Genomic DNA, 13,385 nt, shown 5'->3' on the forward strand with positions numbered 1-13,385 from the left:
CAGGCGAGGTCAGCCCCAGGCCACCCAAATCCCCGGTGAGAGCAGGGTCCTTCCTGAGATGTGCCTCTCTGTGATGGCAGCTCCACCAGAGGAACAGCTGTTGGTTTCCCAACCCTTCTCCTCTAAGAGCCGCTTCACTCAGAAGAAAGTGCTTCTCTATGGCAGGGTGAGCTGAGGGTCCCTCCACTGCCAACTTGACCTTATGCAAGGAAAAACACTTCCTAAAATTTCCAAGTCAAACTTTTCTCATAATAAAAGTGAGTTAACAGCCACATGAATTAATAGTTCCCCACTGTAATTTTAAATAAATGTTTACAGACTGATGATTTTCTAAGAATTGACATTTTTGTTGAAAGCCAGATGTATTCCATTCGTAACATTACCAATAAGAGAGCCATCTCTTCAAGATTCAATAACGTTTTCTCCTTCACTGAATGGGGTACTTTCAGTACTAGCTAGAGAACTAAATAGAAAGTTTTCTGAAACCAACTTTCTTTGTTTCCCATCAAGCATATGATGTGGGTCACGCGAATGTGGCAAATCACGGTCTCACTACATAAACGTCAAGGCACAAAACTGGGCCAAAAATAAGTTTGCTCATCACTGATCCATTTGTGGCCCCATTTTACTTTATTGATTCACTCAATAATATAATGAATATCTATGAATTTACTACTGAACTTGAAAACAAGAACATTACCTTCCAGGATTTTAATTTATCCCAACCTTACATCTCTAGCTAAGAATGATTACACTCTTACATTGTTTTCATTCTTTCTCTATTTTCATCAACTCCAGCAGTTGAATCTGTTTAGACTTTTGGTTTTAATCACTTCTTCAGAGGCACAGATACCTATGACAAGCAGAGCACAGTAAATAAAGCTGTACTGAGATCTAACACCAGCTAAGTCAAGGGCTCAGACTCAGCGGCACCTGAGCACATCAGATTCAAACTGGAATTTCCACAGAAATTTACATTATGTCTCATCACTTAGGGATCAACAATATTATAAATGCTAAAGCTGCAGAAGTCAATGGCTTACTATACAAGTAAAAGAGCTCGACGTATAAAGAGATTCTGTTTAATCTGATGAGGAAGGAAGCCACAGCTTCTCTGAGATGCAGAGAAGGCGCCCCACCACTGACATGGTCTTTGGCCCAGCCCCCCTTGCAGCTTCAGACAGAGCACTTGGTTTTTACTGGTTTTACACAGCAGTGTTCTATGTAAGGTTTTTTTCCCTGTTTATTAAAAAGAGAAAACTCAGAAACTCCCTGAGACTTTGAATATGTTCATATACTGCTATTACTATGAGTACTAATAAATAATAAGCATTGGGCTAGTTCTCTTGTTAAAAATTTTCCTAATCTTCAAGATATGATTATCATACAAACAATATTTTTTTAGAAAAAGGAAAGCGTATAAAATTTTAAAGACCTGATATCCAGCAATAAGACTGCCACTTTCTAGTTGCCAAAAATATATGGCATATCCATATTATGTAATTATCAATGTGAAATGAGAAAAAGACATTCTCAATATTATAATGCACTGTGAGAAGGAAAGGGAAAATTATTGTTTTAATTAACTTGAAAGAAAATTTGGGTATAATTTAAATAAAAACTTCATTATATATATGTTCCGCTGAATCTGCTGTTTCCCATAATCTTTTTCTCCACCAGATTAGCATGAAAAAGGAGACACAGATATTGTTTAGACCTTAGCAACTAAAAATTTCTTTAACATGTTTTTATCTAAAAGTAAGCACTTTTAAAATTATAAGATGCTGTGTTTATATATAGTATGATGTTTTTTGTACTTGTATAACTATAAATTCATGTCCATGTCACCATAACCCTGAAAAATGAGAACATGTGTCCTGGGCCTTCCTGGAGAAGGTGATAAAGCTACAGTGACTCAGGAAGAACGCACTTGAGGTTGACTCCATTAAGAGACAGGACCATCGACAGTTACATACAACTACACTAGTTTGCACTGCCTTTTCAGAAATGTGACTATAAATCATATGTTAGACCAGCTAAGAAAAAGTCCATCCTGAAAAAGAAAAATTTCAATGAGGACTTTAATATCTTAAATCTATCAACATTCACTGAATGTCAGTCACCTTTGGAAAAGCTGAGACAGAGAAGGAAAGTTGCCAACCACACCCTCAAGAAATTATCTAGTGTGGACCCAGGGCATACACCCACTGTGTTTTAAACAAAAAAGAGAATCCAAATGGAAAGTGCTAAGCTGTACATCAGTCTTCTTAGTAGTAAGAAGAGATTACATAGAACGGAAATCCAGGGAAGGATTTTCACAGTGAGACAAAACCTGGGCCTTGAAATTGCAGCTGACACAGACCTAGAAGACCTGCAGACATGGCTTTCAGTGGACACTGAGTGGAAACAGTAAAAAAAAAAGTCTGCTGAGACAGCTTTCCCGTTATCCTGACCCAATTTCTGTATCATACTTACTGCACCACACTATGTCTAGGGAATCACTCTCTATAAAAAAAGCAAGAACTGGATTACATTAAAACTCAGTGGAGGGACTTCCCTGGTGGTGCAGTGGTTAAGAATCTGCCTGCCAATGCAGGGGACATGGGTTCGATCCCTGGTCCAGGAAGATCCCACATGCCGCAGAGCAACTAAGTCCATGAGCCACAACTACTGAAGCCCGCACACCTAGAGCCCGTGCTCCGCAACAAGAGAAACCACTGCAATGAGAAGCCCGCGCACCGCAATGAAGAGTAGCCCCTGCTCGCCGCAACTAGAGAAAGTCCACGCACAGCAATGGAGACCCAACGCAGCCAAAAATAAATAAATAAAATTTTAAAAAAAGGAAGATTTTAAAACTCAATGGAAATGATTACTTCACTGAAAAGCAGATCTCTATATTGACATCATATGCTAGAAACAGTTCTAAACAGAATTAGGTTTGACTCAAATGAAATTGCCAATATTTGATGGTTTTTAACCTAAGTGTTAATGTCATATGATTCAACCTTAGGAGGTGCTAATATCTTAGAACGTATCAAATGACATCATGATTCTTTTGAAAGGGAATGAAGGACCTGCAGCAGCAGAAGACAGTCATTCTGTGGAACATCAGGACTACTACAAGATCGGCCAGTCTCTTACAGAACATCAATGTCTGCTTGTTTTCTCTGAGTACGAGGGCGAGAGCAGCACAGGGTTGGTGGAGAAGCCCTTTGTTTGAAGCTCACAGTGGATTATTCAAGTGACCCAAGGACTACGAACTGGGGGTGGGAGGAGATATCTTAGAGAATACCCTGTGTAAACCCTTGAGTTTTCCTATCAGAGTTCTGTGGCATAATGAAATGTAAACATCTTGTTTTTCATCTGTTAAAATGGATCATCATATTGCTTTGATCCAACTTTACAAAAATTACTTCAGAAAGGTTGTAAGTTTCCTGAAAATTCCTCAGGAAAAAATTTAAACTTGCACTTTTATAAGCAACTACCAAGACATCATGAATATAAAGAACATCTCACAAGAAGTCAGTACTGTATAATGAAACTGTATGAAAGTTGGTAATTAGGCCTAATTGAAGGCTGCAGTGAACATATAGGTCTTTGTTCTCTTTAATTCTGGCACTGATGGGGAATTAAGGATAAGAGCTTAAGGCATATTTTAATCAGAGTCCAGATGCATAAGCCCCAGTGTTCTAAAAGCAATTTAAGTGAAATAAAAGAAGAGAATAGCCAAAAATATTCTAGATGCCTGCCAAGGGAAAACACCTATATTCTGAACATTTAACATATCTGACTGATCATATATGGGATCACTTATTCACTGACTTCAAAAAGGGTTAAAACGGCAGATATTCTTATATCCAAGATCTGATTGAACTACTAAATGGTAGCAGAAAAAAAACAAAACCCTTAAAAAATTAACTTGTGACATTAAACAACAATGTATTATCACATGCAAAAGCAATTAGAACATTCATAGCAGAAAAGGTATAGTTCACTATCTCCACAGAATTCACTTTTATTTCTATATAGGAATGAAAGAGGAGGCAATAGAACAAAACAGATGTCATTTTAATAAAGATTATCAGTACTAAACCATACATTTCTGGTCTAATAACTCAATGAGCTAGTACTAGATTAAATCATTATAACATATACAGTATCATTATAGCCTTTTGGGTTTCCACTTTGGGAGATGGAGAGAGAAATATATATACTTAATTCACCAAGGTTCCATAGGAATATGATGAAAAAAGCAAAATCATTTAGAGATGGAATACACAAGGAAGAAACTCATAGAAGACAGGGGCCTCATACTGAAGCTTGAAATAAAATAACGATTTGGAATGATAACCAGGAAAGATGGAATGTAGTAGGAGTGTAATGAGGAATAGGAAGAACAGAAGTATAGAGAAAGGAAGAAATACGTTACGGAGTTGGGAACAGAATGTGTCTAACAAAATACAGGCAGACCTCGGAGACACTGCAGGTTCAGTTCCCAACCACCACACTAAAGCCAAGTATCACAGAAAAGCCAGTAGCATGAATTTTTCAGTTTCCCAGTGCATATAAAAGTTACATTTACACTATATTGTAGTCTGTTAAGTGTGCAATAGCATCATGTCTTAAAAAACAATATTCATACCTTAATTAAGAATACTTTATTGCTAAAAAATGCTAACCATCATCTGAGCCTTCAGAGTCGTAGTAAGAGCATCAAAGATCACTGATCAGAGGTCACCATAACAAATATAATAATAATAAAAAGTTTGAAATCTTGTGAGAATTACCAAAATGTGACAAAGAGACAGGAAGTAGGCAAACATTGCTGGAAAAATGGAGCTGATGGGCTTGCTTGATGCAGGGTTGCCACAAACCTTCGATTTGTAAAAAGTACAATATTTGCAAAGCACAATAAAACAAGGTCTGCCTGTAAAACCAAGGCCTAAACGGCTTATTTGCAGGCAAGCTCCGCAGCTGAATCAGGCAAGGTGACTGGCACTGAGGGAGAGAGGGAGCAGGCGAGGCAGGGAGAGCCGGTGAGGGTCTCCAGGAAATGTCGCTGTGACCGGCTAATCCACTTGCCCACACTGTCCCGGGGCTGAGCCCCGCTGACGGCTTGCTGGCTTCCTCTTCTGTGCACAGTAAGAGGTAAAGCTGGCACAGCATTCAAGGCTCTTTCCCAGCCGGATTCCGACTCAGTTGCCCAGGCCCACCCTCACCCGCCGCACGATCCCGCTAAAGGAAACACTCCCACGGGTGACCGTTTCCTAAACAGCGCACAGCTGGGGTCTTAGCTCTTCATCTCCCCCTCTGCCCTCCCCCAGCCCCAGGGCGCAGTGGGGCAGGACTCACCAAGCTCGCGCACGCCTCACCGGAGGCCTCTGACTGTGCTCTCTGCTGGGAGGGCTCCGAATCTACGCTCCACTTAAAATGCACCCCTTCAGAAAGGTCTTTCCTGAGCACTCATCCTAAAGCAACACCCGGCCCAGACACTCTCTGGAATAGCACCCTACTGTATTTTTGTCAGCGCCTCCTAATAAAATTCTCCTTTTCCTGTATGTGCGTATTATCCCTCTATCCTTAGCCTCAGTCCATCAACCCTAAATTGAAGGGGCGTGAGAACGGAGGGTGTATCATCTTCAAACACGACATGCCATTTCAGTTTTGGAACACAGCAGTAATTGTAAATAGCAGATGTAGTGAATGTTTATTGGGAGAATAAATTAATGAATAAATTAGATGTCTTCATTAGCATCCCCCATAATTCCTCTTAAGCAAGATTAATTGTTCCCGCTTCTAAAACTTTCTTTTGTATCATTGTGTAGCTTTTCTTTCCACATATTATGGATAACTGCATAACCTACAATATCTTCTAAAGAACAAGAATCATATAATATCCATGTCTATTTAAATGCCCAGGAATAAAACACACAGAGATGAACGCTCAATAAAATACTAGCTTAAAATTTTAAAATGTTTTAGAAAACAAAGAAAACAATCTTACATTTCTGTAACACACACATACTTCTAACACTTAGACTTTCCCTACTGCTAACATGAAAATCTCCCCTAGGGTAGTAAACATGGAATTTTATCAGCACAACTGTGATGCGCTAAGAGCAGCAGTTACTTCTGACGGAGCAGAGAGCAAGGACCCTGCTATAAAAGTTAAGCAACCCTCCCTTCTTTGGCTGGGGACTACACACCATGTCTGCTCAGCACACTTTAGGAGCAAGCATTCCTCAAAATAAGATAATCTCGAAAAATAAAAAGCACCATTAAAGTGCACTAAATTTTCATACAACAGGGCAAGGACAATTAAAAACATGTCTCATAACAGGGCTGCACACTGCTCGACACAATGCCCCCAAACCACAGGGCTGGAGACACATGTCCTCCCAGACAAATACTGACCCTACTCCACAAAAATTCTCATTGCAAAACTTCCCTTGAATTATGTGAGCTGTGATTTATGTGAGGTTGTTAGAATGTACCACTCACATAAAATGGGAATTTCCCATAAGGGAAAAAAGGATGAAACTAGAAATAACAGTAGTAAATAAAATGCATTCCATGAAGTCCATCCTGATTTCTAGAGATGAATTACAATTTTGGCACTGAGCTTCCCAGCAGTAAACATGAAGAAGAAAACTCAATTATACTCACGATTTGCTAGTACTTAAGACCAAAATGACAAGTTGTTTCAGAAAGGCACAACTTTTCCTGGAAGAGAGACCAGAAAGACACTGCCCCCCCACCCCCAGGATCTCACCAGGAAAATATGACGTGTTCAGGAGCTGCGCCCCTGAGCACGATCTTTACAATAAAGACATGCATTTTATAAGGTTACTTCTTAAAACATTCTGAAATTTAAGTCATAATCATAAAAACTAAGTACAAAATCAGTCAAAATGTTATTGGAGGAAGAAAACAAAACCAATGGGGGCAAAGGAAAGCAGCTCTCTAGGGATGGGACTGATTGAAGGGTAAAACTGAAAGCACATTGCGAAATGAGTAGAAAGAATATTTATTCAGAACAGCAAACTAAATTATAGGACAAATATACAGAATCCAGATATTCCACATAGCTTTGCACTACGCAACTGAAGTAGGAGCAGGGCTACCATTGCTTCATGGAAACTGAGGGCCCCAATGAAGTTATGAGCGTGAAAAGCGGGTTTTCTATCCCCTCAGAGATGAGTCATGAGAACCATTTGTAACTAGGTCCAAACACCTCCCCAAAAAGTAAGTTGGAAACTTCAACAAACAAATGAGGAGCTGAGATCCTGATATTCTCACCAATGATGCTAACTTTTGCTAACTTTCACCTGGAAAATTTATAAAGTAAGAATTAGAATATACCCATTTCAGTAAGAAAACATTTGTCATAAAGCAACCATAGAACATCCTAATTATCCATTTAATTTAGAAATACTACCCAAATGCTAACAAGATAACTTCAGTGGAAAATATATACTATCTCCTTATGTACCTTAATAAGTGGTCAGATTAAGTCAGTAAAATATAGAAGGGAGTTTTCTAAAAATAACAACCTTGGCTTTACATGAGTGATGTGACTTCTATCATTCCACATAGAAATAATTATTTAGCAGGGCTGTCTATTCAATCCAACTTTCTTATAATAAAATGATGTCAAATGATCATAGGATACTATTTATATACTAGATGCTGTCTACAGATGGAGAAATGGGAGAAGATGGCGGAAAGGGAGTCCTAAGCTCACGCAAAAGCAATAGTAAGTCACTGAAATATAACAACCTCCCACTCATTAAAATAAGCAATCCAAGATAGAATGAACTGAAATGTTTCTCCTCCATTTTGGCTCAACAGAGTCACTTCTTATATAAATATTTTTTAAAGCAGAAGGGAGCCCATAGACACTTTTTTTTCCCCAAAATTGGGCCTCATTAAAGAAAAAAAAGCACTAGCCATTGATTAAGAGAAGAACTGAGAGGGGAAACCGATAAGCGAAAAGCAATAAGCAGTGGTGACGGGACAGCAGACCTGAGGCAGAAAACACAACGTGACTGACAAGTGTTATAAAGAACACTCTTCAGAGACGAGGACACTCAACACGGAATGAAATATCTCAATGCATCCATAAGAATAAGCTACCTGTTTCAATGATAAAATAGAAAACAGAATTTACCTTACAGAAATTCACATGGAACAAATATTAAGGAAAATGGTTGATCCTTTAATAAAAGAAAATATAAGCAATAACAACTTAGCCAAAAGGCAAGTTACTTATCTAAAATGGACAATCAAGTGACAACAGCAGGAGCTGATCTCACATTATGAATATAATCTCTTTTAATAGGAAAAATTTGAGTCTACCTAAATATATGTAATTCAGAGTTTTTAAAAAATGTATTATTCTCTCAATTAAAAGTAACCTAAGTTTCTAATGAACCCAAAGTATCACTGGCAAAGCTTCAATAACAACTGTGCACGTACACGTATATATGCTTTCCCAGGAAATGTTTGGGTTTCGGATGACATTCTCATGCTTCAGTATGTATATGTGTAGCTGATTCACTTTGTTATGAAGCAGAAAGTAACACACCATTGTAAAGTAACTATACTCCAATAAAGATGTGAAAGAAAGAAAGGAAGGAAGGAAGGGGGGGGGGGAGAGAGAGAGAGAGAGAGAGAGAGAGAGAGAGAAAGGAAGGAAGGAAGAAAGAAAGAAAAGAAAGAAGGAAGGAAGGAAGGAAGGAAGGAAGGAAGGAAGGAAAGAAAGAAAGAAAGAAAGAAAGAAAGAAAGAAAGAAAGAAAGAAAGAAAGAAAGAAAGAAAGAAAGAAAGAAAGAAAGAAAAAGAGAAAGAAAGAAAAAGGGGGAGGCTTACATCTAAACTGAGAGAAAACAATGATGATGCCTTCACACAATTTTTACCATATAAATAAAAAAGTTCTTGGGCTTCCCTGGTGGCGCAGTGGTAGAGAGTCTGCCTGCTGATGCAGGGGACACGGGTTTGTGCCCCGGTCCAGGAAGATCCCACGTGCCGCAGAGCGGCTGGGCCCGTGAGCCACGGCCGCTGAGTCTGCGCGTCCGGAGCCTGTGCTCCGCAACGGGAGAGGCCACAACAGTGAGAGGCCCGCATACTGCGCAAAAAAAAAAGTTTTTGAGAAAGGAGATGAGATAGATTCCAAAAGACTTACACAACATCCTGTCCTATAGCAATTGCTCATAACAAATTAGAACCACTGTCAGGGCTGCCAGTATTTCTATCCCACACTCAGACTACATAATATCTGGTATATGTAAAAATGAGGGGAAAAGATTTTATTATCAATAAGTTCAAAGATACTGTTAAAAGTAAGATGCCCAATCACAAGTGACAAATGTCTGATAAAGGAGAAAAGCCAACAAAAACATCAGGGCTCAGGAATCTGAAGAAGGCCTGGGGGAAACCCATTCACTTGAACAAATTCACTGGCCAGCCCTGAGCCTGCCCCCAGGGGCCTGAAGATACCCCACAGCTAGGTTGACAATGAGGCACAATCTGAGACTTAGAATATTCACAGACTCCTGCAAAAATTGCTTCATTGAAAAAATACTACGGTTTTAATCTGGATATTCATTAATAACTTGAAAAACTAGGTACATTATTTAGCTCTTAGATTCTCAGATATACACATCCAACTTAAAATCCTTTACTGGTAAAACTGGCTTGGGGAGCACATCAGCCTTCCATAGATACTGCCAGTATAGACATTTCCTGATATTGTCCCAGACACCACAAAAGCAATGTATCAGATCAGAAATTCTGAGTGAATCATTTCCCCCTCCTCCTGTTTACACAGTCATTCAAAGCCCAGCTGATTTCCAAGCACTGAACTACAAATGCTATCTCTTTCTATTGTAATATGCACCTGGCTTTCACATAAGATATACTTATTATGGCTGTTTCAATTGTGATAATTGTGGATAAGCTCGTTTTCTAGATTTCTATTAGAGATTTCAGAGAGTCAGAAAGCTACTTTGGCTAACTATATTATAAAGAGAATTACTTACTTAAAATAAGGAATACTTTAGAATGAACTTGCAAATTAATTGGAGTTTATCATTTTGGAATGTGAACTGAATGTGGCTATATTTAGTTGTTTACATATAAGTGTACAAGACTTCTAAAATATAGTAATATACTACCTTAAAATAAGTTCATGCAAATTTAGGGACAAAAAAGTATGTTCTTACACAAGCCATCACTTCAGGTGTTCACAGAGTCAAAAAATATATATTTGAAATTATCTACTTTTCTGTTGCTAATGACAGTCATGCTGACAAAATTCACTAGTTCATCAAACTATAGTGCAAGAATATGATTTATTTGTAATAAATTATCATTTTTGCATATATCAGTCAAAGCACAAGGCCTAAATACTTGCAAACAAAATGCATTATTAATTTAATTGTCACAGCCTATTTAGCTAACTTCTATTACTATTTGCTATAATATGCAATGCATAAGAGGGGAGAATCAAATTCAAAACAAAAAGAATAAACTGATTATATTGTCCTAGAGAAATTAAAATATAGCAAGCTTGCAAAACTATGGCCAAGGCATTAATGTTTTAAGTAGGTAAGAAAAAAATGTTTAACTTAATCTAGAGAACAGTTATGCCCAAAGTGATGGTTGAACATGCTGATAAAGAGTTTCTTTGTTTCCTAAGACTGTTAAAAGGCATCAATTCCCTCTCCAAGGAATGGAGGAAGGTGGCTGGAAGGAAGGAGCCTTTCGTATTTACCGTGCTAGATTTTGCTACTTAAATCTTAGCCTTCTCCAGCTATAGACGTCTACTGGGAAATTATGCTGCGGCTGAAGCCCTGGTATTCCAACTCAGTATTTCTATCAGGAAGAGAGGATGCCCTATCTATAAACAGATATCATAAACAAGAGGTCCTCTGAAACACAGAATTTTTGGTAGGAAAAACAATTTAGTCTAATGTTGAATGTAGATGAACTCTGCACTTGGACTACTTAGAAGGTAATAACCCAGAAGATGAGGAATACTTTCCCATTTGAGACTCATCTCCTCATTTGAGGAAAAAAATCATGTAAAAATTGGAGAAAAAGCTTACCATACCTCAAAGGCTAAAAAAGACATGCAATCTTTCTCTTGCCTCTTTTTAGCCTCTCTTTTTGTATTAGGGACTGAAATGAGTGAAAGCAACAGAGAGTTATCCTGGAACGCACAGGAAAAAGTAAATGGAAAAACCTAAGAATTTTCAAACTCCTAGCACCATATATAGGAGGTATCTACTGTTTTTAAGGTGCTTGGAGGATAAATATATGTTTAAGATGTTGAATTTTTCATTAATATGAAACCATATGAACAGACATACTCAAATTTTTAAAATTCCTAAATAAAAAGCAAAAATGATACATTTGAGTTCAAAATGTATACGAGTTATATAGTAGGGAAACATTTTATTTTTACTAATTATCTGATCTAGATTGTTTTCATTCAAATTTATTGTGTGAATAAAACACCCTAAGTACCTATATGTAAAGATTTCAACGTGAGATAATATAATCAGTACACAGAAGAGCACCAGAATTAGGAAAATAACAATTCCAACACTTATTAATGATGAGATATTGAAGAAATTGTTGTATATTCCTGAATCTGTGTTTAGTTCTATAATAGAATAACAATGCACCACTGATAATGTCATATAATGATTAATGAGATAATGCAAATGAAAGCAACAAGAACACAATAACTACAAATGTTTTGTTTCTTAAATACTTACAAAATATAACTTTGACAGGTTCCAAATTACAATTTAAATAATACAAAATCTTTTGAATTTCAAGAATAATGCATTCAGGATCTGTTCAACACATAAATTTTGTCTCAAGTTAAATATAATGTTACAAAGAAAAGCATGAGAAATCAAAAGGCAGAAAGTAGGCATATGTAACATTCCAATATTCTGACACAGTAGTCATGTCCAAACTAAAATGCTAAAGAAAAACAATATGCCACCAATAGAAAAGTCAAGTTAAATTCCTTGTAAACGCAGAACATATTGATGAGTATTTTAAATTTTTTAAAAATTTATTAAACATTTACAAACATGGCAGAAGAAGCCCTAGGCTATAGAATGATAGAATAAATTGCATCATGACTGACATTTTCAAATAGTATTTAAAACAAAAGTGTCTAGGAGTGTCTGCAGAATTTCAGATACCATCTTGGAGGATTTGGGGAAAGCTGAAAACCTACCAGGTCTTTGAAGGAGGTGAGAGTGCTTGCACTAGTGCTGAGGGAGCTGCACATTTTAAAGATTTAGAGTTTCAGAAGTAGCCAGGCTCACCTGGTAGCTGACATTGCTGTATTTCAGTTCACCTAATATAATTAAGTCTATGTGATGAAGCTAATTATGATACAGTAGCAAGAAAAAAGAAAACCTGGCAGTTGATGACACAGTAATTGTAGTGTTATTTTTCATGACATGGCAACCGTAGTATTATTTGGAGGATGACACAAGATGTATTTCTTTTTTAACAGCAGCAATGTTTAATTCTACAGTAAGAATTCAAAAAATGTTATTTCAAAACCTCAAAATAAAAATACACAAAGTTCAAATGAAAATAGTTTGGTTTTACATATTTATTTTAGCTCATTCTGATGCATTTGCAGAGGTCAATTCCCTCTAATTTAACTCTTCTACTGTTTCAAGGTTGTTTCACAAATTCAAATCCCTCAAATCTTTTCAAATATTCTTAGATTGAATTTTCTACAATTAAAATGCAACACTAAATTCTTATTGGAAAAGACGCAGATGAAGAGAACAGACTTGAGGACACAGGGAGGGGGAAGGGTAAGCTGGGAAAAAGTGAGAGAATGGCATGGACATATATACACTACAAAATGTAAAATAGATAGCTAGTGGGAAGCAGCCGCATAGCACAGGGAGATCAGCTCAGTGCTTTGTGACCGCCTAGAGGGATGGGATAGGGAAGGTGGAAGGGAGACGCAAGAGGGAGGAAATATGGGGATATATGTATGCATATAGATGATTCACTTTGTTATACAGCAGAAACTAACACAACACTGTAAAGCAATTATACTCCAATAAAGTTGTTAAAAAAAATTCTTATGGGAGAATGGCATAAAATATGATATTCAACAACAGAGTACCACTAATGTAGAACATGACAAACTGACTTGATAAAGTTCTAGGAGTCACCCCACTAAACAAAATCTAAAATGAAAACATAATTATATTAGTTAAATTTTTTAAAAATGGATGAAAATTACCTTTCTTTTGGTGTGCCAACTCCATGTTTTCCCAGTAGATGAGTATTTAGGTGTTTCTTCATTACAAAAGCAACCCTAAAAAAAAAAAA

The 13,385-nt window shown here is 37.2% G+C and overlaps 1 protein-coding gene across 2 annotated transcripts in view; it reads right to left on the reverse strand.

The window, feature by feature from the left end:
* Positions 1–13,385, reverse strand: part of ZNF407 (zinc finger protein 407) — a 425,669-nt gene that overhangs the window by 256,832 nt on the left and 155,452 nt on the right. For both annotated transcript variants that reach the window (XM_060122030.1, XM_060122031.1), the window contains exon 4: positions 13,297–13,371. In XM_060122030.1, coding sequence (XP_059978013.1) covers positions 13,297–13,371 — 75 coding nt within the window. The remainder of the gene's footprint in view (positions 1–13,296; positions 13,372–13,385) is intronic.

The sequence above is a fragment of the Lagenorhynchus albirostris genome, chromosome 14 (assembly GCF_949774975.1).
Source record: "Lagenorhynchus albirostris chromosome 14, mLagAlb1.1, whole genome shotgun sequence".
In the NCBI taxonomy this organism is placed as follows: domain Eukaryota; kingdom Metazoa; phylum Chordata; class Mammalia; order Artiodactyla; family Delphinidae; genus Lagenorhynchus; species Lagenorhynchus albirostris.